General features: G+C 33.2%; 1 protein-coding gene across 1 annotated transcript in view; it reads right to left on the reverse strand.

Annotated features, from left to right (window-relative positions):
• LOC126887229 (tetratricopeptide repeat protein 30A) overlaps positions 1 to 27,168 on the reverse strand; it is a 64,479-nt gene that overhangs the window by 10,809 nt on the left and 26,502 nt on the right. The window contains exons 4-8 of the mRNA XM_050654632.1: positions 16,276 to 16,411; positions 12,036 to 12,200; positions 9,357 to 9,625; positions 4,030 to 4,226; positions 1,482 to 1,692 (exon numbers count right to left, since the gene is read on the reverse strand). Coding sequence (XP_050510589.1) covers positions 1,482 to 1,692; positions 4,030 to 4,226; positions 9,357 to 9,625; positions 12,036 to 12,200; positions 16,276 to 16,411 — 978 coding nt within the window. The remainder of the gene's footprint in view (positions 1 to 1,481; positions 1,693 to 4,029; positions 4,227 to 9,356; positions 9,626 to 12,035; positions 12,201 to 16,275; positions 16,412 to 27,168) is intronic.

Below are 27,168 nucleotides of genomic sequence, written 5' to 3' on the forward strand. Positions count from 1 at the left end.
GATTTTTTCCTTTCTTATACTCTGTAAATAGTTCTTTATACAGATCACCTAGCTTAGACATTGTGATGAACAAAGTACGAAGTTAAAAACAGTTTAAACGCATGCATTCAGTGACAAAACACCGGCATAAAACTGACAGGGTTTTGAGAATTTCCAATTCATCAGATAGTAGGTAAAACACATGTAAAGACTAAAGGGTCATAAATAAAAAGTCGGAGAGGTCGACAGTCCCGGTCAGTATTCCTATTTAGTGGAAACATATGCTACATTCACAACAAAACGATTTGAAATGGGTCGCTTCTTATCATAACATTCAACATAATTTGGGTGGAACCAATTTGCTGGGTTGTGTATATTATGAAAGAGAAATGGATTTTTTTTATTAGTCACAGCAATGCCGCTTTCAATTTTTGTACGCATTTGACGAAAAAATAAATACACGTAACGGGTTAAGTATCGGGCATTTTCCGAAAAAAAAAAAATACACGTGATATATTACTATACCCCCTACCTCCTTGTGATGTTTCGTGATTTTTTATGGACCCCTCCCCCCTTTCGAGCATCACGTGATTAATGGACAGCCCCAAACTAATAGATATTTGGCAAACAGAGATACAGAAATTAAAAATGGAAATGAATCTCAACAAAACAAAACTTATGATAATAAATGAAGATGAGAAAAGAGAAAGGAATACTAATATAATAGTAAGGGAACAAGTAATAGAACACGTATCTACTTTTGAATATTTGGGAAATATAATAACAGATGATGGGAAAACGGACTTGGCAATAACTAATAAACTGAAGAAGGGAACTAACGTGTATTACTCTTTAAATAATACAATTTTTGGAAAGTCAGAAATAAACAACAAAACTAAACTCAGAGTATATAACAGCATAGTAAATCCGATAATGACATATGGGGCGGAAACATGGATTGTGCAAAAGAAACATGAATCAATGATAAACGCGACCGAGATGAAATACATGAGAAGAATAGCCGGAGTTACGAAGTTTTATAGATTCAGAAATGAAGATATAAGAAGAGAGCTGGAACAAGAACCGATAATGAGGAAGATCTAAAACAAACAATTAAGCTGGTTTGGACACATACAACGCATGGAGCAAAAAAGACTTACAAAAAAGGTACATAAAGCCAAAATAAGAAACAAAAGAAAACATGGGAAAGCCGAGGAAGACATGGATGGACCAGATCCAGGATATATGTGAAAGGAGACACATGAGTATGAGGGATATGAAGAACCTGGCCACCAATAGAAGTGATTGGAAGAAATGGATTAAAGGCCGAACCCGACATCCGACGCCCTGAAAGGCACTAAGGATTATGAGAAAGAAGAAGTATTCCTTCTTAAACAAAGAAAATTTGGGCTGGATATTTTGGACCATAGCAATGCGTGGCTGAAAAAAAATGTTTGAATATGATATTAGTGATCTAGGGGTATTAATTAGAAAATACTTACATCTGCGTAGTTCTTTTTAACCAACGGTTCATAAAATCCAGTAGCTTCTTTAAATTTATTTTCTTCCATAAAGAGAACATGGGCTACGTTAAGTCTCCAAATATCATTCTCGTTACAGAATTCGGCGCTTTTGCGAAATATTTTTTCTACTTGCGGATAATTTTTTAAATCCCAATAAATTTTAGCTTGAGCCATTAATACAGGTATATACCTTAAAATAAAATAGACAAAATAAGTTACTAATAGAAAAAGTGTTTCAATATAATGTTAGATTTGGTATTCTGAGCGGAGAATAACTAAACATCGGGAAAGGTGCGCTGAACGTATTCCTAACCCGGTCGATTTGGCGAGTTGAGCGAAATCGACGAATCCTTCTCCTATTCAACGGCTATTAGTCCAGGGCGCATCTGTTTTGAGATGGACGTTGAGAGGTGACTCAAATTTTTTTGCAGAAATTGCTTGAAAATAACTCAAATAATAATATTTGAGTTATCCTCCCATTCAAAATGGTCCGGAACATTGTTTAAATAATCAAAATGTCAAAACATGAAGGAAAAATTCAATTTTTTTATTGGTTTTTTGATTATAACTTTAAAACTGTTCATTTCTGAGAAAAGTTGTACTGACATAAAAGTTGCGTAATTACATTCCCTACAATGTAGAATTGGTTAAAAATTTTAAAAATAGTTACCCTTGTTGCAAAATAGCAATAATTGCGAAAAAAACCATACAAAAACAAGTATTCGCATTTTACGTTTTTCAACCATTTATACTACACTTAGGACCTTCATATTTTACCCAGAAAAACTTTCTGACATAGTAAAACAACACTGTAAATTTCATTAAGATCGGTTTAAGAGATTTTGCAAAATAAATTTTGCAATACAGCTTTCGCAAAAAAAATTCATTTTTTCAAAATGTTGCAGGACTGCAAATAAAGCAGATAGCAAGTTGAATTTTTTTTGCTTATGGAAGTGTACTGTACCTTTCATTTGCAATTTGCAAAATTAAAATCGATTAATTACCACGGCGTCAGGAAATTTTTTAATAAACATTCATTTTGGGTGCTACGCGCAGGAAGCGGTGTTCGATTCACACAAGTTGATTTCCACCAAAATGTCTTCCAATCTTTATCTAATATATTATTTTTTTACTCTATATTTTGTTGTATTTTAATATTGTAATTCCACAAAAATCAAACTAATTTTATTATTGTTTGTGAAATATTATTTAAACAATTGCGTATGTTTAAAAATAATAAACTTTTATTCTCTAAGTTAAAACATATGAACAAAGAAAGTTTTTACTAAAAAAGTGTTATTTAAAAGGATAGAGTATGTGTTTTTATTTTGCAATAAACAAATTTATTTATTTATATCGAAATGTAATGAAAATTAAAATGTATCAATCATTATCAAAGGTCATTGGAATGCCCAATCAGAGCAAACTATCCGCTGTCCAGCGCGTAGCACCAATAATTAATGTTTATTTAAAAAAATTCCTGACGCCGTGGTAGTTAATCGATTTTAATTTTGCAAATTGCAAATGAAAGATACAGTACACTTCTATAAGCAAAAAAAAATTCAACTTGATATCTGCTTTATTTTTAGTCCTGTAACATTTTGAAAAAATGAATTTTTTTTGCGAAAGCTGGATTGTAAAATTTATTTTGCAAAATCTATTGAACCGATCTTAATGAAATTTACAGTATTGTTTTACTGTATCATAAAGTTTTTCTGGGTGAAATATGAAGGTCCTAAGTGTAGCATTCATGGTTGAAAAACTTAAAATGCGATTACTTGTTTTTGTATAGTTTTTTCGCAATTATTGCTATTTTGCAACAAGGGTGACTATTTTTTAAATTTTTAACCAATTCTATATTGTAGGAAATTTAATTACGCAACTTTTATGTTAGTACAACTTTTCTCGAAAATGAATACTTTTAAAGTTATAATCACAAAACGAAGAAAAAAAATCGAATTGTTCCTTAATTTTTTGACATTTTGATTATTTAAACAATGTTCCGGACCTTTTTGAGAGGGAGGATAACTCAAATATTAATATTTGGGTTATTTAAAAGTCATTTCTGCAAAAAAAATTGAGTCACCTCTCAATGTCCAAATGTACTAATATTTTTACAGATGCGCCCTGGTCTATATGTGCATTGTACGTAGTCATCATTAATTTTTCCCTGTGGCGCGTTTAACCAGATACCTCCTTCCTTATACATTTATTTCGCGTTAAGAAATAAATGCGGCTCACAATTAATTCTCTTGAACGTCGGTTTTCGGTTTGTTATTAATATATCGAATATCGTCACACTAACATCCTGAGGTTTACGAAAGCCCTATATATAGAAGATAATTATATTTACATAACGAAGTTAACAAGTAATTAACGATAATAATTATCTTTTATTTTGTACCTATGTTTAGATCAAAATAAATGTCTTAACAAAAACGAATTTTGTCTCCGACTGAATTTATTACCCAAGGTTATTACAAATTTATTAACACATACATTCTTTTAAACAAAAGTAAACTGTTACCTTTCCAAGCATTCTTCATAATCCATTACGGTTTTTTTAATCAACTCTGTATCATTTCTGTTTCTATGTTCCTGTACTTGCTTTGTCAATTTTCGGAGTTGCTCTGTGTGACGACTGGCCAATTCATCCAATTTTTGGTATGCGTCTGTAGGTGAAGTTTGTTGAGTTATTAGAGCGTCCAAAAATTCATACATATACTGAAATTTATTTTAAAAAAGAGATAAAATATCAATATTTTAATTTGTTATTTTATCTGATTAAAGTATCTAGATATTTAGATCGCTAGTTTTTTTTCTCAAAGTTCGCGTGACCCTGTGGAATATTCTAGCATTTATAAAATACTGAAATTAAAACCCAACTATAGCACCATGTTTTCTTAATACAGTAGAACCCCGTAAATCCGAATCTCGCGAATCCGAACTTTCGGCAAATCCGAACCAACGGAAAGTGAAAAAAATTTAAAAATTCAAGACAAAAACTTAAAAACATGTTTATTATACAGAGTAAAGCCAGAAATTTGGACAATGTAGGATTACTAGGACTATGACATTTAAAATTTCTTAAAAATAAATATTATACTTTAATATATAGGTTTATAAAGTGTTTATAAAGGTTAAACACAAACTTACTTTGGTTCTCTCGTAGTCAACTTAAGTCCAAAAATATTGTCCACACTCTTGCGAGAACGTTTGGCTACTCAAAATCACAATGAAAGCTTTGAACTACTAGTTAAGGCTAACTTTCGGATAATCCGAACTTTTCGGAATCCGAACAGGCTGTCCCCCCAATTAGTTCGGATTTGCGGGGTTCTACTGTATTCTGTTTTTTAATTCATTCGCTTATGTTGTATAAAAAAAAGTTAGGTACTTTAACAACTAGACATGTTTTCATCAATACAGGGTGTTTTTAAGTATGGAAAACTTTAAGGGTTAACTCTGCATGAAAAAATAATGACAGTTTGCTTCATAAAAGGATGTCCGCAAATGCTTCGTTTCCAAGATAGGGCGTGGAGAAATTTTTCTTATAAACTGACGATTTATTTATTGCTCTAAAACCGTTTGAGATATGCAAATGAAATTTGGTGGGTTTTAAGAGGTAGTTATATCGCATTTTTTGATATACAATAATTAAAGATTTGATATTCCCCATTGTCGCGCATACGGGAAATATGACCCGTATGCGCTCCAATGGCGAATATAGAATTCTCAATGTATGTGAAAAAATGCGCAATAACTACCCCTTAAAACCCACCAAATTTCATTTGCATATCTTAACCGGTTTTAGAGCAATAAATAAATCGTCAGTTTATAAGAAACATTTCAACACCCCCTATCTCGGAAACGAAGCATTTGCAGACATACGTTTATGAAGCAAACTGTCATTATTTTTTCATGCAGAATTACCCCTTATTAAAGTTTTCCATACTTATTTAAAAACACCCTGGATTGATGAAAAGCATGTCTAGTTGTTAAAGTACTTAACTTTTTTATTATCCAACATAAGCGAATGAATTAAAAAACAGAATATTAAGAAAACATGGGGTTATTAGTTGGGTTTTAATTTCAGTATTTTATAAATGCTAGAATATTTCACATTGTGATGCGAACTTTGAGAACAAAAACACAGTTTTATTGGTAGTTGGTACACCCGGTTTACAATGACAATTTACCTATCTATTAGCAACAATATTATTACAGCGATATTGTTAAAGAATAAGGCTATAACATATTAAAATCACTTAAATCGGACAACAGGTTTAGAAAATTCGAGACATCAAAAATGACCAAATTTTTAAGGTGGTCGTCCATTAATTTCGTGGAGAAGAACCGACAAAATGTAGTACAACATAATCAATTGACTAAAAATACAATCCTGTGGGAGAAGTATAGAAGCAGAAATACGTATTTTTCTCATGTTTAGAATATTTAAGAAAAAGCAAATAAGTACCGTTTAGACCTAATTTTGAATTTATTGATTTTAAAAAAACATTTGAAATGAATTGAAGTATATAACTAAATATCAATTATATAACTGAAAAGTAATAAAGTAAAATAATAAAAGAATATTATACAGTGATGAGTCCGCTAATATCCGGCGAAATAACGCAAAAGACGGAAAATATAATACGTTGTGAATAAAAAGAGATGAAACTAGTAGAGGTGGGAAGTTATCAATAGAAACCTATACATTTACATTATATTGATAGTTTAGGTTAGGATAAAACTATTTATTAACACTCAAAAATAGACATAATGCTGATTACAGAAACTCATTTTACATCCAAAACCACATTAATATTTAGTGCAGAGAAATAAGGTTTTTCTCGTGACACATCTCCCTCCAGGCCGAAACCAAATTTTTTGAGTAGTATGGATATCTATATTATTAACCTATATGTTTCCTGCAGCCGATTTTGATGATATACATAGTTATAAACAAATGAAGATCGAAAAACAGTAAATTATCGCTTTTTTCGTCTATTACCAAAAAGTTAAGAACTTTAAACAAATTTGAGAGTAAGAAACTCATAAATCGTATAAAAAACTTCAATATGGCATTCGCTGAATATGTCCAACCTTATTGGTTGCTTAGAAAATTGCAAAATAAATCATAAATATTGAGTTTTTATAAATATTCGTAACTTAGGTAAAAATTAACTTAGAATCTTCTTATTACGCGGAATGCCGAGACTTCTTGTACTTAAATTATATTTTAAATTTCAAAGCAATTGGTCAAATAGTTTAAAAGTTATTTAATTTATTTTTCCCAAATTCATTTTTTTTGCAACACTATAAGTCAGAAAATTATGAGGTTACAATATTACTTCGGACAGTTTATGAAAGAAGAACATTTATACTATTACCTTAATTAAAAATAAATGACAAAAAATAATTTTAAACAGTGTAAAATTATTTTGCAAAAACATGTCCATTTTTTGCTTACTTATAAACAATTAGAATAACTTTTTAACCGTTACCCGTAGAAAAATTATTTTTTCATATTTAGAAAGACTGAATTTTTATACACATTTAGAAAGAAATACAACTGTTCTAGGACATTTAGGGACAAAGTTAGCCCCCCCATTTTTTAATTCACATGTTTTTGCAAAATTATTTTGCAATATCTATAATTATTTTTTGTCATTTTTTTTTTAAATTAAATTAATACTGTAAATTTTCTTCTTTCATAAAATATCCAAAATATTACTGTAACTATATCATTTTCTGACTTACAGTGTTGCAAAAAAAAATTAATTTTGGATAAACAAATTAAATAACTTTTAAACTATTTGACCAATTGCTTTGGAATTTAGGGTGTAATTTAAGCACCATAAGTCTCAGCGTTTCATGTAATAAGAAGGTTCTAAGTTAATTTTTACATAAGTTATGAATATTTATAAAAACTCAAAATTTATGATTTATTTGGCAATTTTCTAAGTAACCAATAAGGATAGACATATTCAGCGAACGCCATATTGAAGTTTTTTATACGGTTTATGAGTTTATTACTCTCAAATTTGTTTAAAATGCCCAATTTTTTAGTAAGAGACGAAAAAAGCGATAATTTACCGTTTTTTGATCTTCATTTGTTTATAACTATGTATATCATCAAAATCGGCTGCAGGAAACATATAGGTTATTATTATAGATGACCATATTACTCGAAAAATTTGGTTTCAGCCTGGAGGGGGATGTGTCACCAACACGATATTTTTTTTCCTTATTTCTCTGAACTAATTGGCAAAAGCACATTTTTACAAAAAGAAAACAACTAGGAATAAAATTCCGAGAAATGTACTGGATCATCGGTCGTAAATCTCAACTATCTCTTGAAAACAAACTGTTGATATATAAAACTATATTAAAACCAGTGTGGACCTATGGTCTCCAACTTTGGGGGACAGCCAGTGAAACTAACCTAGAAATACTGCAGAGATTCCAGAACTAAGTCCTTAGAACAATGCTGAATGCCCCTTGGTACGTGCCAAACTATGTGATAGAGCAAGACCTCAATGTGCCATCCATAAAAACAGTAATAACAGAATATTACAAAAAATATTCCAAGAGACTAGAATCTCATCCAAACGAATTAGCCAGCAACCTCACTGATGACTACAATGATGTACGACGCCTGAAGAGATTCAAAGTAGTGCAAGAAGATTCGAATAATCTGTGATAACTAAAGTTATTTTAACTTGTTTTAATTTAATTTATGTAAAGAGGGTGATAACTGGATATCCCTCTACAGGTCAAATTTTCAATTTTTGTCAAATAATTTACCTATTGTTCTTAGTTAAAGACAGATTGTAAATATTACAATATAAAAAAAATATTGATAGTTTCCCAACTTTGACAACTGCCAACTGATACTGTGACAGGAGAATTTTATGAAATTCTCCTACATTGTATTGATAGTTTCCCACCTTTAGACGTATCGGAGAGTTTGACTCCGATACGTCTAAAGGTGGGAAACTATCAATACAATGTAAATTTCTAGGTTTTGTTGATAATTTGCAACCTTTACTAGTTTCATCTCTTTTTATATCACAACGTCTTATGTTTTCTGTCTTTTGTGTTATTTTGCCGGTTATTAGCGCACTCATTACTGTATACAAGGTGTGAAGAACTCATGCCAAATACACAATTGGGCTTCAGGGATTCATGAAGTACTCGAGAGGCACTTTTTGCAATATAACTTCTCTTTCAACGTTATAGAGACGTAAATTACGATATTGTGTTTTGTTGATTTAAAGAAACCGTTCGATAGAATGAAACATGGCGAAGATGGTAATGTTAAATTCACTTGGTTTAGATAGCAGATACCGCCCTATAATAAATAATATCTATTACGAACAAACTGCAACCGTTAAGGTGGATACACATACGCGAGCTGTTCGCGAACAGTTCTTTGAAAATAGGTTTACAGCGAAATCGCAAAAAGCTTATTCAAACTAGGAACAAGTCATACAATTTCGATGTCACGACACGAACAGACAATATCGTTGCGAACGCCATCCAAATTGAACTGCGAATATCCTTTGTGTTCGTTCCAAGAACCACCGTGGTTCGTGACGAGCGACGAACGAACAGCTCGCAATTGGTTTGTCCCGCCGTACTAAGTATACGAATATAGCGTTCATAAACGGTTCGCAAACAGTTCGGCTCGCATATGTGAACCGACCTTTAGAGTTGGGGATCATTTAATAGACGACATACAGATAAAAAAGGTATGCAACAGGGGTATATACTATCCCCATTATTATTAGATAAATAAATACATATATTTAAACCACATTATGAACCAAGCGTTAAGGATTATGTACTCACCGGTGTTAAATATTTATACGTAAGATGGGCATTTTCAGCCAGAATGTCTGCGGCCAAGTCATAACATTCATGTTGGCAATATAATAAAAGAATATTAGCAAATGTTTCCGGCGGAAATGGATTTTGCTGAAGAAGAAATTGTAATTTTTCAAACCCTTCAGTAGGATTCTGGTCGAAATTCATGAGTGCCTGATTATGAAGAGTTACGGCATCTAACTCGTATTCCGCTCTTGGTGGCATATCGGTTAAAGCTTCTTTAGCAGAATCAACTGAAACGAATGTGATTAACTATTTTGTTCATATACAGTGTGTCCAGAAACTTTAGTCCGAAAATGCTTCCTAATGAAGCTAGACCTCTTTGAAGATGCGATTGAAATACGCCCATTTATCATCCAGGGATAGGTCGATTTCATCAATTCCGAATTTATAAAATGCTTTTTAAGTACCCTTTCAGACTGGGACACCGGTGTCTGACACCGGTGTCCGCCACCGTGCAGCAAAGCATTGTTTTAAATGAACGACTACAGACGATTTTAGTGGCTCATGCTTTGTTGCAATTGAAAACCGGTGGCGAACACCGATGTCTTGGTCTGAAAGGGCACTAAGGAAGCAAGAGCTCTTTAAAGATGGAGTCTTGCAATTTGTTTTTTTACGGTAGGTATTAGAAATTGCGAATTTTTAGTACCGGTTATGGGCGTCCGTTTTGAGTAGGGCAACGGTTATGTTATTGCATACTCTTGCTTTAAGTCGATAAATACACTGTTTTATTTTTGCAAATTTTTTTCAAATTCAAAAAACGAAAAATTTTCAAATTTATTTTTCTAGAAAACGGTGTATTCTACCCATTTAAAGCAAGAGTACCTTTTAGTACTAGAATATCTCACAATTTAATAATCCAGTGTCAAAAATACTTAAAAGTGAAAGACAAAAAAGTTGTGCGATAAAGTAACTGTTGCCCAAATGACCAAATAACTGTTGCCTATGACCGGTACTAAAAATTCGCAATTGATGGAACTGAAGCTTTTCTAAATAGAAGTGTTCTGGAGGTATTAAGAAAAGTAATTAAAAGGCGCAATCTTCAAAAAGCTCTAGCTCCCTTAGGAACCATTTTAGGACTATGTTAATTGGCTTAGATTGTCACAATTATTTGAGGAATCTACGGTTTTCTTTTGTCAAGAGAGTTTCTGGACACCCTGTATATACACAGTAACCACCACGCTAGTAGACACTTGGGCACATTGAGCTAATACAGTCCTGAACCCTTCATTTGTTGCACTGTCTACTTTTATGCCGAGAAGTAAACAGTTCACAAAAGTAAACAATTAGAGTAGCAAAAATTTGTTAGTTTAATTTTTTGGAGAAGGAAGCTTGCCGAGTACTTATTAATTAGGTATATTTACTAGGAGACATAATTCACATGCAACACTTCGTGACGACCATTTTATTAGACTACTTCAACTGTCAATATTGCCAACCTGATTTACATAGTTTTGGGGATCAGGATAGCCAACATTTCAATATAATTGAGTTAACTGCAGGTCGAATACTTATTTGTAAAACACACCACAGTGCTACAGATTTGTTTTGTTTTGATATTATTTTGCTCGTAAAACCCATCAGAAAATCAATTCTTAAAAAAAGTGAAAACAATTTGTATATCGTATTTATCAGTCTTTCAACTAAAAACAATTCTAATTTATTATATTGTTACGACATCAACAGTTCCATAAGATTGATCCTACATAGACAAAGTCCCTTTACGTAAAAGAAGAAGTATTAAGTTGGAGAATATTCAAGATGTCATTAGTCCAGAAAGCCACTGCGCATCCGCTAGGAAAAATATTCTAATTAAGATTTTTTGCACAATCTTACTCAAAAAGGACGCCTTTTAACAAATGTGCATGTTGCCAGTACCAAAAGGTGGGCAAAAATTTTTTAAACGTTTTTTTTTGTTTTTCTCCTAAAATTATTTTTTTTTGCATGGAAAAAAGTTTTTTTAGGTTTTTTGGATCATTCCAAACAGAAAAGATCTTTAGTGACTTTTCTCTAAAAATGATAGTTTTTGACATATAAGCGATTAAAAATTGAACAATATCGTAACTTAAAAATAAAAATCGACCTGTTTCGGGATTTTTCCTTAAAGTTGCCGGTTTACGAAATAACGAATTTATTCCTTTCATTTGTACCATACTGTCGGTGGAGACAATAGTGTCGCGCACGCTAGATTAGCAATTAAAAAACAAAGGAGTTTTGAATATTGTAACAGCAAAAACTCTTCGGGATTTCATCAATCGATGTTTAAAGAATATCTACCTGCCTTGGCAACATTCAAATTTTCAGTTTTTCAGAAAGGATAAACACGCGAGCCGTGTCGGCGGACTTGAAAGTGTTTTTGAAGTTTGAAGTTTATAGTTGTTATTGTGTAAATTTTCGAGAATATTCGAGATGTCATGGAATATTCCAGAAATGTCTAGTGACGTCTAGAACGTCAGAAAATGTATATAAACAGAGTTGACAGTTTAAAGAACAGTAGTTGTATTTGTGTTAAATTTATAACAAGTTTATAGTTGTTGTTATTGTGTTAAATTTATGGGCCGGATTAGCCCATAAGCCTAGCAATTAGGTACCCGTGTGTCTACTAGCGTAGCGCTTATTGTATGTTTTTTGTATTATTATTACAATTTTTAAGTTGGTATTCGATGGCTGCCTTAAGATTAAACGCTTCAGTTAATGATGTTTCGTGTAGGGTCAGAGTATTTCCTACTGATCTTACTTCTATTCCTTCTGTTTGCATTCCAATACTAAGTTCAGGATGATCCCTGATACCTTTTTCTATTATATCAGCTAAAAAAAAGTAATAGAAATTACTAATTTAGAACAAGTTGTCTAAAAGCGTAGCCGCAAAATTTCTGGCCAATGCTTTTTAAATGCATTCATTTTTTCGAATCCTGAGAAAACTAATAAATATTTTTCGAAAATTTAAACGCAGATTGAAAGATTACATTATTACCGAGGGCCGAAAGTCCCTTAGAATAAACAAAAAGTTTCTTTTAAGTGAGATAGGTATTTGAAATTAAAAATCACACTAAATTTTCTCTTGTTTTTCACCCCTGTAACTTATTAAAATAAACATTTTTAGATACTTTCTACCCTCGGTAATAATGTAATCTTTCATTCTGCGTATAAATTTTTCAAGAATACTTATTAGTTTTCTCAGCATTCGAAAAAAATGAATGCATCTAAAAAGCATTGTAACGAAATTTTTGGCCCTCGCTTTTAACATTTCAAAGACAAACATTGTGGATGGCAGTTAGAAAAATTAATATAGATCAATGTTTGCTTTCTCTTAATGGGGATGAGATAGCAGCGGCGGATCCAGCATCGTTAAGAGGGGGGGCCGATTGGCTAAATGAAAATCGGATCGAAGAACTGAAAAATACCTGTTCAGTAATTTTTAAAAATCTATCATATGACACCAAATACGACCCCCTACTCCAACCCCTGGAGGTGGGGTGGGGCTCAATTTAAAATCGTAAATGGAAACCCCCAGTTTTTATTGCAGATTTGGATTCCTTACGTAAAAGTAAGCAACTTTTATTCGAGACATGTCGTGTTTGGTGGCATTCGATTCGATAGGATTTTGAAAAATATTCAACTTGTGTTTTTTGATTTTTCATTTGAGGGTGTGTTTCTATAGATATTAAACAATTTTTATAAATTACCTATGGTACCACGATAAATCGTTTTTTCCGATTATAGCGCAATCTATCCAGAATTCGAAAAAATGTCTCGAATAAAAGTTGCTTGCTTTTACGTAAGGAATCCAAATCTGCAATTAAAACTGGGGGTCCCCATTAAAATTTTAAAGTTACCCCCATCCCACTTCCAGGGGGTCAAGTAGGGGGTCGTGTTTGGTATCATTTGATAGATTTTTAAAAATTATTGAACACACATTTTTCATTTTTTCGATCCGATGTTCATTTCGCGAAATATTCAACGGTTCCGCTACTTTTGGGTTGGGACATCCTATATATAACGTTGATGAAATAAAAATAAATATATGTAGAGAATTATCATTAAAATTTAAAAAACCTACAAAATGAGACTTTATAAGTTAACAACTTACAGTAGTTTCGGAAATGTAATAATGAATTAACCGAATGTAATTTTCAAAAAATCAAAATACTTTACTTTTTTCGAGGCAACAAAATTCATGTCGAAATAGTTTAATTTTATTTCGTAATGGGAAAGTACATCATGTAATACCTCATTTAAAATCGTTTGAAATACTGATCACAAAAAAATGTATAATACGTACATGCGCAAAATTTTGGTCAAATGCTTTTTAAACGCATTCATTTTTTTTTCGAATCCTGATAAAACTAATACGAGAATCTTTGAAAAATTTAAACGCAGAATAAAGTATTAAGTACATTATTACCGAGGGCCGAAAGTCCATTAGAATAAACAAAAAGTTTCTTTTGAATGATATATTTGAAATTAACACGCTGACGGACAGAACGCCTATAGACGTCTAATTTCCATTGATGTAATGTGACACAACGTCTATAGACGTTGCATTTTCCCCTATTCTACTTTGCAAAGTACATATGTATAGTGTCACAACACTTGCTTATACATTTGACTCACTGTCCGTCAACGTGTTAAAAATCATACTCAATTTTCTCTTTTTTTCACCCCTGCAACTTATTAAAATAACCATTATAGAAGTTTTCAGGGACTTTCGACCCTCGGTAATAATGTAATCTTGCATTTTGCATTCAAATTTTTCAAAAATACGTATTAGTTTTCTCAGGATTATAGAAAAATGAATTTATTTAAAAAGCATTGGACCGACATTTTGCACAAGTATTGCCTATACATTTTTGTAATCAGTATCTCAAAAGCTTTTAAATGAGGTGTCACATGATGTACTTTCCCATATGAAGTTTAAAATTTATTACCATAATTTTATAGGTGGATGATTGCATCCCGCGACATAAATGACTATCTATCATCGTAGTCGTGGAGAAATACGCACTTCTGTCAAACGTGATATAAAATAAATTTATATAAATATAACATATAAGACATACATTTCATGCATATCAGACATACCTTTTCCCTAAAACTCTCGAAAGTAGAATTGGTATTTACTGTATCATTATTGATTTGTATCGGACACACTGAAAAATCGCATGACTTGTTTTGAATGCTCTCAGAACTTAAATTTGATCCAAGATCAGTGTAGGTCTCATAGTATGATCTATCTGATAAGATGTACCTTGTACATACAGTCGGAAAAATGAAAGAATACCCATGAACGAACATATAAAATACTCTGTATTTTCCTGTCAGCGTGTCACAAAGAAAATTGTCCAGTGCAAGTACATGTAACAATAATTATTACATGTACTTGCGCTGGCCAATTTTTTGTGTGACACGGTGACAGGAAAATACAGCGTGTTTTATATGTTCATTCATGGGTATTCTTTCATTTTTCCTACTGTATTTATTATCATAATTACTATTAATATTATCACCCAAATTACGTTGATTTTTAAAAAATAATCAGTTATATTGCGACATTTAAATATTTTACTTTTTAAGTTCTCGGTAGAAGCTTCTGATTCCTTTCGTTTATTTGACATCTTAAACTCTTCGTAAATCACAAACTATATTAATATAAAAAAAGAAAAATAAACTCAAAATATTACTAATCACGCTAACAATTTACAAACTAAGATCTGTACGAATCAGTATTAGAAATCTTACTTGCATCGATACCCAAAATACACTAATTACTAATAATAATTAATAAGGGTGTTCTTTTTCCGTGGTCAGCTATCGGCGTGTGAACATATTTATATTTTCGGCGAATTAATATAGTTTTTGCTAGGCGCGCAATTTTCGAGAGATTTTCAGCGAATCTGTTATCTGCAAACGATTTTATAATTATACGTGGAGATGCTTAAGTATGCGTTCACAGTATATACGATTACATATTTTTTTAAATATGCTTATTGTGATCATTTTTAATTCTTAATTTATAAGGACTCATTATAACTCATTTCCAATAAAATACACTGGCGTCACTGGCCCATTTTAGCCGAGTCCCATACTAATAAAATATATTTATACGTAATTCATAATTCATATAATATATTGTAATTTTAAAACATGTATAATTATCCATTTGAAAAAATAAATGAATGTTTTTGTAATCTTTATATTATAATAAAAAAAATAAATCACTTGGGTTGAGAGAGGGGGCCGATCGCCCCCCTGGATCCGCCACTGTGAGATAGAACGTGTAAACTATTTTAAATATCTTGGCAGCTGGTTATGGTTAGATGTAAATTGTGACTCGATAAAGAGATAATAATCAGGATCGAAATATGTATCACGTAAGGTTTTTCTGACCTGGAAGCCAGTTTTATGTAACAGAAACCTATCGATGCATGTAAGAACGTTCTGAAATGTTATGAGTGGTCTATCCTATTGTATGGTTGTGAGACATAGACATTAAAAACCACAATGCTAAACAAATTAGAAGCATTCGAATTTTGGTTCTATCACCAGATCCTAAAGATATGTGGTTTTCGCACACTTCCAATTTAAAATACTGAATTCAGACCGTTTGTTCATAAAGAGGAGAAAACAGAATACTTCGGCCATATAATTGAGGACCTAAATATCATCTCCTTCGCCTTATAATACAAGGGAAAGTGGAGGGAAAGAGATGGATTGGTCGAAAGAATTTTCATGGCTGTATAGTATTAGATGATGGTGTGGTTCCACAGTAGAAGAATTATTTCGCTCAGTGGCCAATAGGGAAAGTCTTCCAGAAATTGTAAACATGATGACGGCCAACGTCTGAATATGGACACGGCACCTTTAAGAGGAAGAATATGCTTACCACAATATTTTAGAGAAGGTCCGTATTCTTTAAGTCTGTAGTAGCAAAGAGCAGCGTTGTATGCCAATGATGGTATAAATCCTTGATTTTGTAGAGCACTAGTGAATTTCTCTAATGCTTCTTCGTAGTTCCCATCCTAAAAATTATATGAAACATATACGTAAATATTGGTAAATACATTCAAGAATATTGATTATATCTTCATTGTTGTATCCTAAAATTGTATTTCCCCCAAAAAATATATAAAATAGACTAATTATCCATAAAAAGGTAAACACCAAATTTTGAATTAATAGACGTTGTGACCTAATAAGTCTACCATGTCTCAAGCATGTTCAATGGGATTGAGGTCTGGAGAGCGCGGATATACGATATACTGCCAAATGAAGAATTCCATGCAAATCTCTACTTTCTTCGACAACTGTAAATATATGTGATCGATCATTATCATCGGAGAAAAAATTGGTCCCCAATTGCTGCATGGAAATGAATAATAATATGCTCAATACTGTCCCGCCTGTACATATCACCAACCATAGTGTCCTGGCAAATGTAAGTAGAGATCTGTTCTACCGAAACAGATTTCAGCCCAAGACCGTAACACAGGGCCGGATTTAAGGCAGTGGGGGCCCCTGGGAAGAATTGGTGAGAGACCCCTACCTCCTACCATTAACAAAATTGTTGTTATAACTGTGTAGGTATACAGCCAATTACAGAGTTTTCACTTTTAGAAATTAAAAAAAATGTTGATCTACTGTTATAAATATATCTTTAAATAATTAAAAATACAAGAGCTGTATTTCTTTGCAGTAAAATATTAAAAATAAAATAAACATATAGGTCTGGATCCCGCGTATGAAAAAAAGTTGATTAATAGCAAGCTGAAAATTTGTTAATAGCTTAAGGGTGTCTAGTCGGATAAACTTTGATATATGGGAACACTGTAACAGGAGCAGTTTTAATTGTGGAACAGGTTAAAAATTTGGAACGGTCAGACCACGAAAACGGCACATTTATTTTGTCCGACAGAACAGACTTAAACTCTCCGAACAGAGATTAAACTCTCATGCAAAAATCAGGCTGCTATTTATCACCTGTCATAATTCCTGTCATTTGATATATTCTACATGTTCCACTCATTAAAACGCCCATTTGGTGAATAGCAGTCTGATTTTTGCATGAGAGTTTAATCTCTGTTCGGAAAGTTTAAGTCTGTTCTGTCGGACAAAATACATGTGCCGTTTTCGTGGTCTGACCGTTCCAAATTTTTAACCTGTTCCACAATTAAAACTTCCCTTGTTCCAGTGTTCCCATATATCAAAGTTTGTCTGACTAGACACCCTTAAGCTATTAACAAATTTTCAGCTTGCTATTAATCAACTTTTTTTTCATACGCGGGATCCAGACCTAATAGTAAGATGCATGGTTAAAGTTCGGGTACTTTTCGAGATTTTTTAATTCAAAATTCCTTGATTATGTAGGACATTCTATTTTAGTTGCGACATCGTGTTCAATGCTTATTATAGAGAGATAACTATTTATAGAAGGTCGATTTTTAATTAACTTAAGTTTTGAGAATGATCTCTCTCCACCGCAGTTAGAGCATCAGAACGAAATATGAACGAAGTGGCACCTCAACGTTTGGAAACGCAACATACACATTCTTTTCTTTTAGCAGTCTGTACATTTGAAGTTCTTTACTTATATTAGATGAACCGATTTCCTTTTTAAATGAATTGAAACATTTTACAAAGTGTACCAGTTCGGCACCTAGGTTTCCATCTAAATCATTGATATAAATGTCGGTAAGCTTCAGTGAGTGAGTTTCAATTTCATTGGCAGTTAAATTTTCCAAATGATGTAAAAATCCACAATTGGAATGAATGGATTTATATGCAGAAAGCCTTTGACTTGAAGAGGAAATGAAGTGATCTATAATAGCCATAAAATTTTGAGCCCTAAATTTCTCTGATGTTGTCATTTCAGTCTCTCGAGATGTTCCATAATCCAGTGGGGTCAGGCGAATATTCCTTAAAATAATATAGAGTCTTTAAGAGATCTAAGTGCCGCCACTCCTGAATTAAGGTCAATATTTGGATCTTGGAGAATACGATTCGTGCTATTTGTCGTCTCTAAGATATCATTCCAAAATATTGCAAATATTCCTGTTTCTAGTAGACATATTCGATTGGATTATACAAACCATTTGCATCGCTACGAGTTTTAAATTGTCGTTCAACGTCTTCTGAAATTGTAGATAATGCTCTTTATTCTGATTATAACCTTTAACTAGCGCTTTTGCGGCATCACTTCTAGATGACCATCTAGTATTATTTACTCTTTTAGGAACAATAATATTTCTGCCAGGGTTGGCGTTGCTCTTGCTTAAAGAGCTTGCCTTAAAAAATTTAATTAACAAGTTGTATCTATATGTAGAGGAAGTGAAAAATATACAGTGAGCACGTAAAGGTTGGAATAAATTCATTTTCTCGAGAACGGACGATTTTGGAAAAAAATACTGAAACAGGTCAATTTTTATTTTTAAATTACGACTTTTTGACATATATATTATACTAGTGACGTCATCCATCTGGGCGTGATGACGTCATCGTTGATTTTTTTAAATGAAAATAGGGATCGTGTGATAGCTCATTTGAAAGGTAATTCAATTCTCTATTCAGTAATATAAACATTAACATAATTTTTTATACAGGGCGCTTAAAAAAATTTTTTTGAATTAAATTTATTGACATAAAAAGAAGAATGTGTGTAATTTATTTAATTCAAAATTCATTTTACTGTTATCAGAAAACAGGAAAAAATGTTTAATTGGCAGATAAATATTGTTTTTTGCTTAAATTAAATACTAAGCAGCCACCCACCAGCCTCGTGACAGTTTAAACATTTAATTTAAGCGAAAAGCCATGATTATTTTTCAAATAAACATTTTTTCTGCTTTCTGAGAGCAGTAAAATGTATTTTGAGTTAAATAAATTGCAAACATTCTTCTTTTTATGTTAATAAATTTAATCCAAAAAATTTTTTTTTGGACACCCTGTATAAATAATTATGTTAATGTTTATATTACGGAATAAAGAATTGAATTACCTTTCAAATGAGCTATCACACGATCCCTATGCTCATTTAAAAAAATCATCGATGACGTCATCACGCGCAGATGGGTGAAGTCACTAGTATGATATATATGCCAAAAAGTCGTAATTTAAAAATAAAAATTGACCTGTTTTGGGATTTTTTTCCAAAATCGTCCATTCTCGAGAAAATGAATTTATTCCAACCTTTACGTGCTCATTGTATATTATAGTTCATAATATAGTTCTTCTAATAAATCGAAGAATGCTATGGCAGCAGGACAACACTTAGCTGCAGCTTTTGCAAATAAATTTAGAGAGTGGGCGGCACACGGAATCCATAATGCCAAGAAATTATGTTCTCTAATTTTACCTTGAACACCGTTGTATTTTCCACTCATAACTGACGCGTTAACGTAGTTAACGTAGTCCCCTGTAGTTTTTCAAGTCGATATCATGTTCTTGCAAGAATGTCATTAAAGAATTAAATATATTTTCTGTTTTATGACCGTGACTTGGCAAAAATATCGGAAATCGCAGTTAATAATTGATTGACAATAATTATTTTATGTGAATAATGTGCTAATTTTTTACGTTTGGGGCTTTGTAAGGGGCCCCGGGCAGCTGCCCAGCCTGCCCCCCTTAAATCCGGCCCTGCCATAACACCGCACCACCTCCAAATGGATAAACTATCTGACATGGTCTTTGATTTCTTGGTAGGTACCCTTGGTCTTGTTCATACACTTATTTGACGGTCATCTGGAAATCGGAAAAATCACTAGTCGTCTGTGAACAATACTAAACGCCATTCATCTCTCCAATTTAAATGTGCTCTAGCCCAATTTAATTTTTGATGCCAATACCGTATTGTCAATAGTACACGTCTCAAAGAACGCCTAGAGTCCAAATCAAATGTTTTTAAACGTCTAATAGTTTGAGTAGAAACAAGGGTACCGTACCAGTGACATCTTAAAGGCTCTGTGACAGTGTTTACGCCATTCTCAAAAATACATTCTGGAAAATAATTTCTTTCACATTGTTATACAACATTTTGTTCCTAAATCTTTAAACTGTTTAATCGAAGTCATGTTATTGATGATCAAAAATTAAAATTTATGTTTATTGTTTTAGGCCAATTTGATGTGCAAATTAATTTTACCGCAAGTCAATAAAATTTTTATTTGTTTTGAATATGTGAAAATTAATTGTTGCCACATGATTAAAGACGTAGATGCTGGTTTAATTTTGGACAATACGTTTTCAAATACGAGATTAAAAAGAAATAAAAAAAATACTACAAATTTTGGCAAAATAAAATAAACTTTCATCATGCGTATAGTGTGTACGAAGTAAGAAAAGTAAAACATTGTAATTTATATTTCTTGCAACTTACAAATTTCTACCTTGGACTAGATAAGAAGAATAACTGTAAATCATCTGCGTAAGAATGGAATCAAAGTCAAGACGCTTAAAAAGCAGATACGCACACAGATTAGACAGTCTTAGGGTGTTAATTTTAATCTTAACTTTCTCTTAATTGTAAGATCTAGTTTATAGACAATAAAGAAAACCTAACGATCCAGACAAAACTAGAAGGAAAGATGAGAGGGTGATCACCAAACAGAGGGATTCAGAAACTACAAGATACGAACTTTGCAAGTAATCCGAGCAACGCTGAATACAGAAAGATATAGAATTAGCGAGATCAGCGCAATATGAGCCCTGAGACAACATCCATATTCATAATCACTACACATATGCTTCTTCTTCTTCTTGTGGTGCTGTCTCTTTTAGTAAATGTTAGCGACTGCACTGGCAAATCTGTCTCAAATCAAGGCCGGTCCAGTATCTGATATTTTTAAGCCATGAACTCTGGCGCCTACTGGGACCCTGTTTTCCTTCAATCTTCCCCCTGGATGATCAATTGCGAGAAGCGGTACTTTTCGTTCTTATTACGTGCCCTATGTAGCTAACTTGTCTATCTTTGATGATTTTTAGCAGCTCCCTAGCTGTAGGTACGTATTCTCCTCAGAACATTTTTGTTGGTGGTGTGGGTTGTCCAAGGGTTTTTCAAGATCCTTATATAAAGCCAGAGTTCAAAGGCTTCTAACTTATATATCTGCGTTATGTTGAGCGTCCTGGGCCTTGATTTTTGACCCTTCGATTATTCGCTATCTGTACACTAAACAGATATGAAGCGAATACGTTCGATAACGAAGCACAGGGTCAAAAATCGAGGCCCAGGCCTTCATTCAATACAATAGTATTGACCATACATAGCAATGTCTAACGACATCTAAGACTGCTATTAATTCCACTAATACAAAATAAGCTTTTCAATTTGATAAAGTCTTGTCGGTCTACCTCTATTTTCGCTCTTCTTGTTTATAATCAAGTTGATTGTTGAACTAGTAGCCAAGATATTTGTATTGGTCTACGTATTCAAGCTGTTGGTGGTTCACATATATTGGAAGGGTAAATATTTGTTCTTTGATATTTTCATAACTTTGGTTTTTGCAGTATTGATCTTCATCCCCATTTTCTCACAACTTTAAGTTACCCTATTTAACAGTATCTGGAGACTATGGTCCGAATTAGTCATTAAAATAGTGTCATCTGTATAGCGGATGTTATTTACTCTTTGTCTGCTTATCCTGATACCTTCTGAAGAGGGCGATAAAGCCTTCGCAAATATTACCTCCGAGTAGACGTTAAACAGTAACGGTGATAGCCTTCAGCCCTGTCTGACACCTCGTTGTATTTCAATTGACCTTGACGTGTTACCATTGGTCTTTGCGATTGCTGTCTAATTCCAATAAATAGCTTTTAAATTTGAGAATCTCTTTTGTCGATTCCGATGTCGTTCAATCTAACTATCAAGGTCTTGTGCTACACCCCGTCGAACGACTTTTCAAAATCTATAAAACAGACAAAAAGGTCTGCTTATTGATCTTTGCTCCTTTGAGCCAGAGTTTGAAGACTGAATATTGCTTCTCGTGCCCCCATGCTTTTCCTGAAGCCAAATTGTTCTTGACCGGTGACCTCGTCACATCTTCTGCTAAGATGTAAAATAGTTGCCAATTAACATTGAATAAAATTCATATGGATGAAGAGATAGACAGTATACCCATTGTTTTGGACACTCATTATACTGATACATGGATTTTCCGATTAAGTTTCTTTATTATTTTCACGTTTTGATGGAGTCCATTTCTACAAACTGCATAAGAATAATTATTTGCGATCACCGGTTCCATCATTTTCCATAAACTTTTTGCTAATTAAATTAGGAGATAAGGAACTAGAAACAGATATTTAACAGAGCTCTTGGTAATTGAACAATTAAAACTTAATTATACGAGACAGAGGCGGCATCAGAAAATTTTAAAGAAAATAAAAACAAATATTTTCACTAAAGATAAGGAAATTTCCTAAACGAAGGGAGTAGATTAACGGGTATATAGAAGGGCAGCTTAGGTAACTGGTCGGGGGGTGGACTGAGTAGCTTCTCGGCGGGTTCTCTGAGACGCCCAATAATTGCCCAAGATCTGCAAGGAATTTCTCGAGAAAACCATGAGCTCAAACGACTATACAGATGAACAGAACAATAAAAGACCGGCTGAAAACTTCGAGATATTTCAAAACAGTAAGAAAACGCATCGAACATCCACCATTACAAGTGATGAAAAACTCGAGAAAATATTATATCTGATGCAAGAGATGAAAACAGAAATAAAAGATGAGATGAAATTAATAAGAGAAGACCAACAATCATATGCAATGGAAATGAAAAAGTTAAAAGAAGAGAACGAGGAACTCAGAAAAGAAAATAAAGATATAAAAGCAGAATTAACACAAATAAAACAGAATATGGAATGGATCGATAAAGAAAAAAGGAAAAATAATATTGTCATAACCGGCCTGAATATTGATACAAGAAACCAAGCAGACCTCAAAATAGCCATGCAGAACTTTTTAAAAACCAATCTACAGCTAGAAATAAACGTCAGAACTGTAATAAAAATAGGAGAATCTCACTATCTCATCCAATTATATAATGGTGAAGACAAGCGAACAGTCATGGAAAACAAATATAAACTAAAAAACATAAGAAATCAAAAAATCTTCCTAAACAATGACATGACGAAACAAGAAAGGAAAATACAAAAACAGCTCCGAGAATTTGCTAAAGACGGAAAAGAAAAGGTAAAAGAAGTAAAAATAGGATACAATAAAGTTACAATAAACGGGGAGGAGTGGAGATGGAATAGAGTAAACGAAAAAATTGAGAAATCTGCTCCAAAAAACTAAGGAAACAACAAACGAGGGGTAGTAAAGACGATGACGACAACGCAAAGACAACGGAATGGAATTCGGATAAAGAAAAAAAAGAAAAACATACAGAAGGAGAGAATAATCAACAAGAAAATGGACAAAAGAAAAAGGTCATTCAAAAAACAGCTAGCATAATTGATGTGGAAATGAAACAAGACACAAAAACTAGAATAAACGAAAATAACAACTTGAAAATTGGTACATGGAATTTAACATCCCTTAGAGGAAAGGAATGCGAATTAGTGCAAGAAATGCAAGAACTTAAAATGCAAATAATAGGTATTAGCGAAACAAAGAAATGTGGAAGAGGAAAAGAAAAAATATCAGAAAATTACACCATATATTACTCCGGGGTAGACAAAGAACTTGAGCGAAAGAAGGAGTAGGCATATTAGTCACAGAGACAATAGAAAAAAGAATATCAGATTTCAAACCTATATCCTCGAGAATCATGTATATAAAAATAGAAATGGAAGAGGAATGGTACATAGTGCAAATATATGCACCAACAGAAGGAACGGAAGAAGAAAAAATGGAAGATTTCTACAATGAACTACAGAATACCCTAGATGAGATACGAGAAAAATGTGAAAGAATAGTGTTAATGGGAGATTGGAATGCAAGGATAGGAAAAGATGAAAACAAAGGACTTGGGTGCATGGGAAGACATGGTGAAGAGATCCTAAACAGAAATGGAATTAAAATGATCAGATTCTGCCAGACAAACGACCTATTAATAGGAAACTCGTTTACACAGCAATTACTACAAGATAAATATACATTTGTAGCAGAAGGCAGAGATGCAAAAAGCATAATGGATTACGTAGTCTACACCCAAGAAATGAAACAAAATATAAAACAAGTCTGGACAGAACAGAGAGCAGAGATCGGAACTGATCACAGACTGGTAATGGCAGAGATGACATGGCGAAAACCGGTACAACAAGAACAGATAGAATACAGCAGAATAGCAATAAAAAAGCTAAAAGATGAACAAAAGAAAAGGAGATACCAAGAAGAAACTGATAAGGAGTTCAAAATGGAGGAGAGAAAGAAAATAGAAATGGATATGGAGGAAAAATGGGAAAAATTTAAAGAAGTAATAATAAATAAGGCAGAAGAGATATGCGGAAATCTAACAGTCGGAAAGTTAAAGAAAAAGACGGAATGGTGGAATGCAGATATACAGGAAGGAGTGAGGAAAAAGAAAAAGGCATGGAAAAAATACAATCGCACAAGAGAGGATCAAGATAAAAAAGAATACCAAAAACACAGAAACATAGTGAAAGAACTAATAAGAAAGGGAAAAAAAGAGAGTTGGAAGAAGTTTGGTGAATCCCTAAACCAAAATTACAGAGACAACAACAGATGCTTCTGGAATAAAGTAAGGAGTCTAAGAGGAAAGAAAAGAAAAGAACTCAGAGGTGTAAAAGACAAACACAACAAACTAAAGACAAATACAACAGAAATACTAGAGGTGTGGAGAGAATATTATGAAGAGAAATATATGGGCGAGGAAAGTGAAGAAATAGAGACAGAGGGAACCATAGAACAGACAGCAGAGGACGAAAACCAAATGGAAGAAATAAGTACAGAAGAATTGGAAGAAGCGATAAGTAGAATAAAAATAGGAAAAGCGAGCGGAGCAGATAAAATTGATCCCGAAATGATAAAATGGATAGGGAAAGAAGGAAAGAAGTGGTTGCTGGAAATAATGAGAGAAGCATGGAGAACAAACAAAATGCCGAAAGAGTGGGAAGAAAACTTACTGATCCCAATTCACAAGAAAGGAGAAGAATCCAACTGTGGAAACTATAGAGATATATGCCTCTCATCAGCAGTGTTCAAGCTATATACGAGAATAATAGAAAGCAGATTAAGAACAGAGGTAGAAGAAAAACTTGAAGACGAACAAACAGCATTCAGAGCCCAAAGACAAACAGTTGACAACATAAGCATACTACGAAATATAATAGAAAAAAATAATGATCGGGGAACAAACATATATATAACCTTCATAGACCTTAAAGCAGCGTTCGACTCAGTAGACCGGAAAGTATTGTGGAATACTATGGAGGAGCTGGGAATACCGAGGAAATTATTAGAGATAATTAAAAGTACGTACAGTAGAGTGGTGGGAAAAGTTCAAATGGGAGGTAGCAGATCACTAGAATTTAGGATGAACAAGGGAATAAAACAGGGAGATAGCCTAAGCCCACTCCTATTCGTCATAATTATGGATCAATTATTTAAAAATGTGAAAATAAGGACTAATCAATTAAAAACAATAATAGGCTACACACACCTAACACCAGTTATGATAGAAGGATTACTGTATGCGGACGACGTCGTTCTCATAACAGACAACCCGAGAAAGATGCAACGACTAATTGATGTATGGACTGAGGAAATAGAGAAAATGAAATTAGAAATAAACATCAGCAAATGCAAGACGATGAAAATAGGTGAGCAGGAGCACGAGATTGGAGGTGAAACACGAGTGTTCTGTAGAGGACAAGAATTGGAGAGGGTGACGGCCTACGAGTACCTGGGAACGATAATATCAAATGACGGAAAGCTAGACCTAGAAATTGCAAATAGGACAAAGAAAGCTACGAAAATATACTATGCGATTAATAATACGATACTGGGAAAACGGGAAATCAGCCAGGAAACAAAAATACATGTATATAATACAATCACAGCACCAACTCTTCTATATGCAAGCGAGACATGGGTCACAAATAAGAGACATGAAAGTGCCATAAATGCAGCAGAAATGAAGCATCTGAGAAAAATAGCTGGAAAGACGAAGATGGACAGGGAAAGGAACGAAAACATCAGAAACGTGCTAAGCCAGGAACCAATAGAAAAAAAAATTGAAAAAAGAAAACTGAATTGGTTTGGACATATAACTAGGATGAACGAGAACAGACTAGTAAAGAAGGTGACAGATGCCAAAAGACAGGGGAAAAGAAGAAGGGGCAGACCTAGAAAGGGGTGGATGGAGCAAATCGAGGAAATCGGGACAAAGAGAGGGAAAACAGTGCAACAGATGAAGGAAATGGCAGGAGACCGGAAGGCGTGGAAGAAATGGGTAAAAGATGGATAGGTGATACCAAAGTCCGACGCTCTTATAGGGCATAAGGACAACGAGAAGAAGAAGAAGAAGACAACGACACCCGACTTGGGCGTCGAAATGCTATTAATTCCACTAATACAAAATAAGCTTTTCAATTTGATAAAGTCTTGTCGGTCTACCTCTATTTTCGCTCGTCTTGTTTATAATCAAGTTGATTGTTGAACCAGTAGCCAAGATATTTGTATTGGTCTACGTATTCAAGCTGTTGGTGGTTCACATATATTGGAAGGGTAAATATTTGTTCTTTGATATTTTCATAACTTTGGTTTTTGCAGTATTGATCTTCATCCCCATTTTCTCACAACTTTAAGTTACCCTATTTAA

Source organism: Diabrotica virgifera, chromosome 6 (genome assembly GCF_917563875.1).
Source record: "Diabrotica virgifera virgifera chromosome 6, PGI_DIABVI_V3a".
Lineage (NCBI taxonomy): Eukaryota > Metazoa > Arthropoda > Insecta > Coleoptera > Chrysomelidae > Diabrotica > Diabrotica virgifera.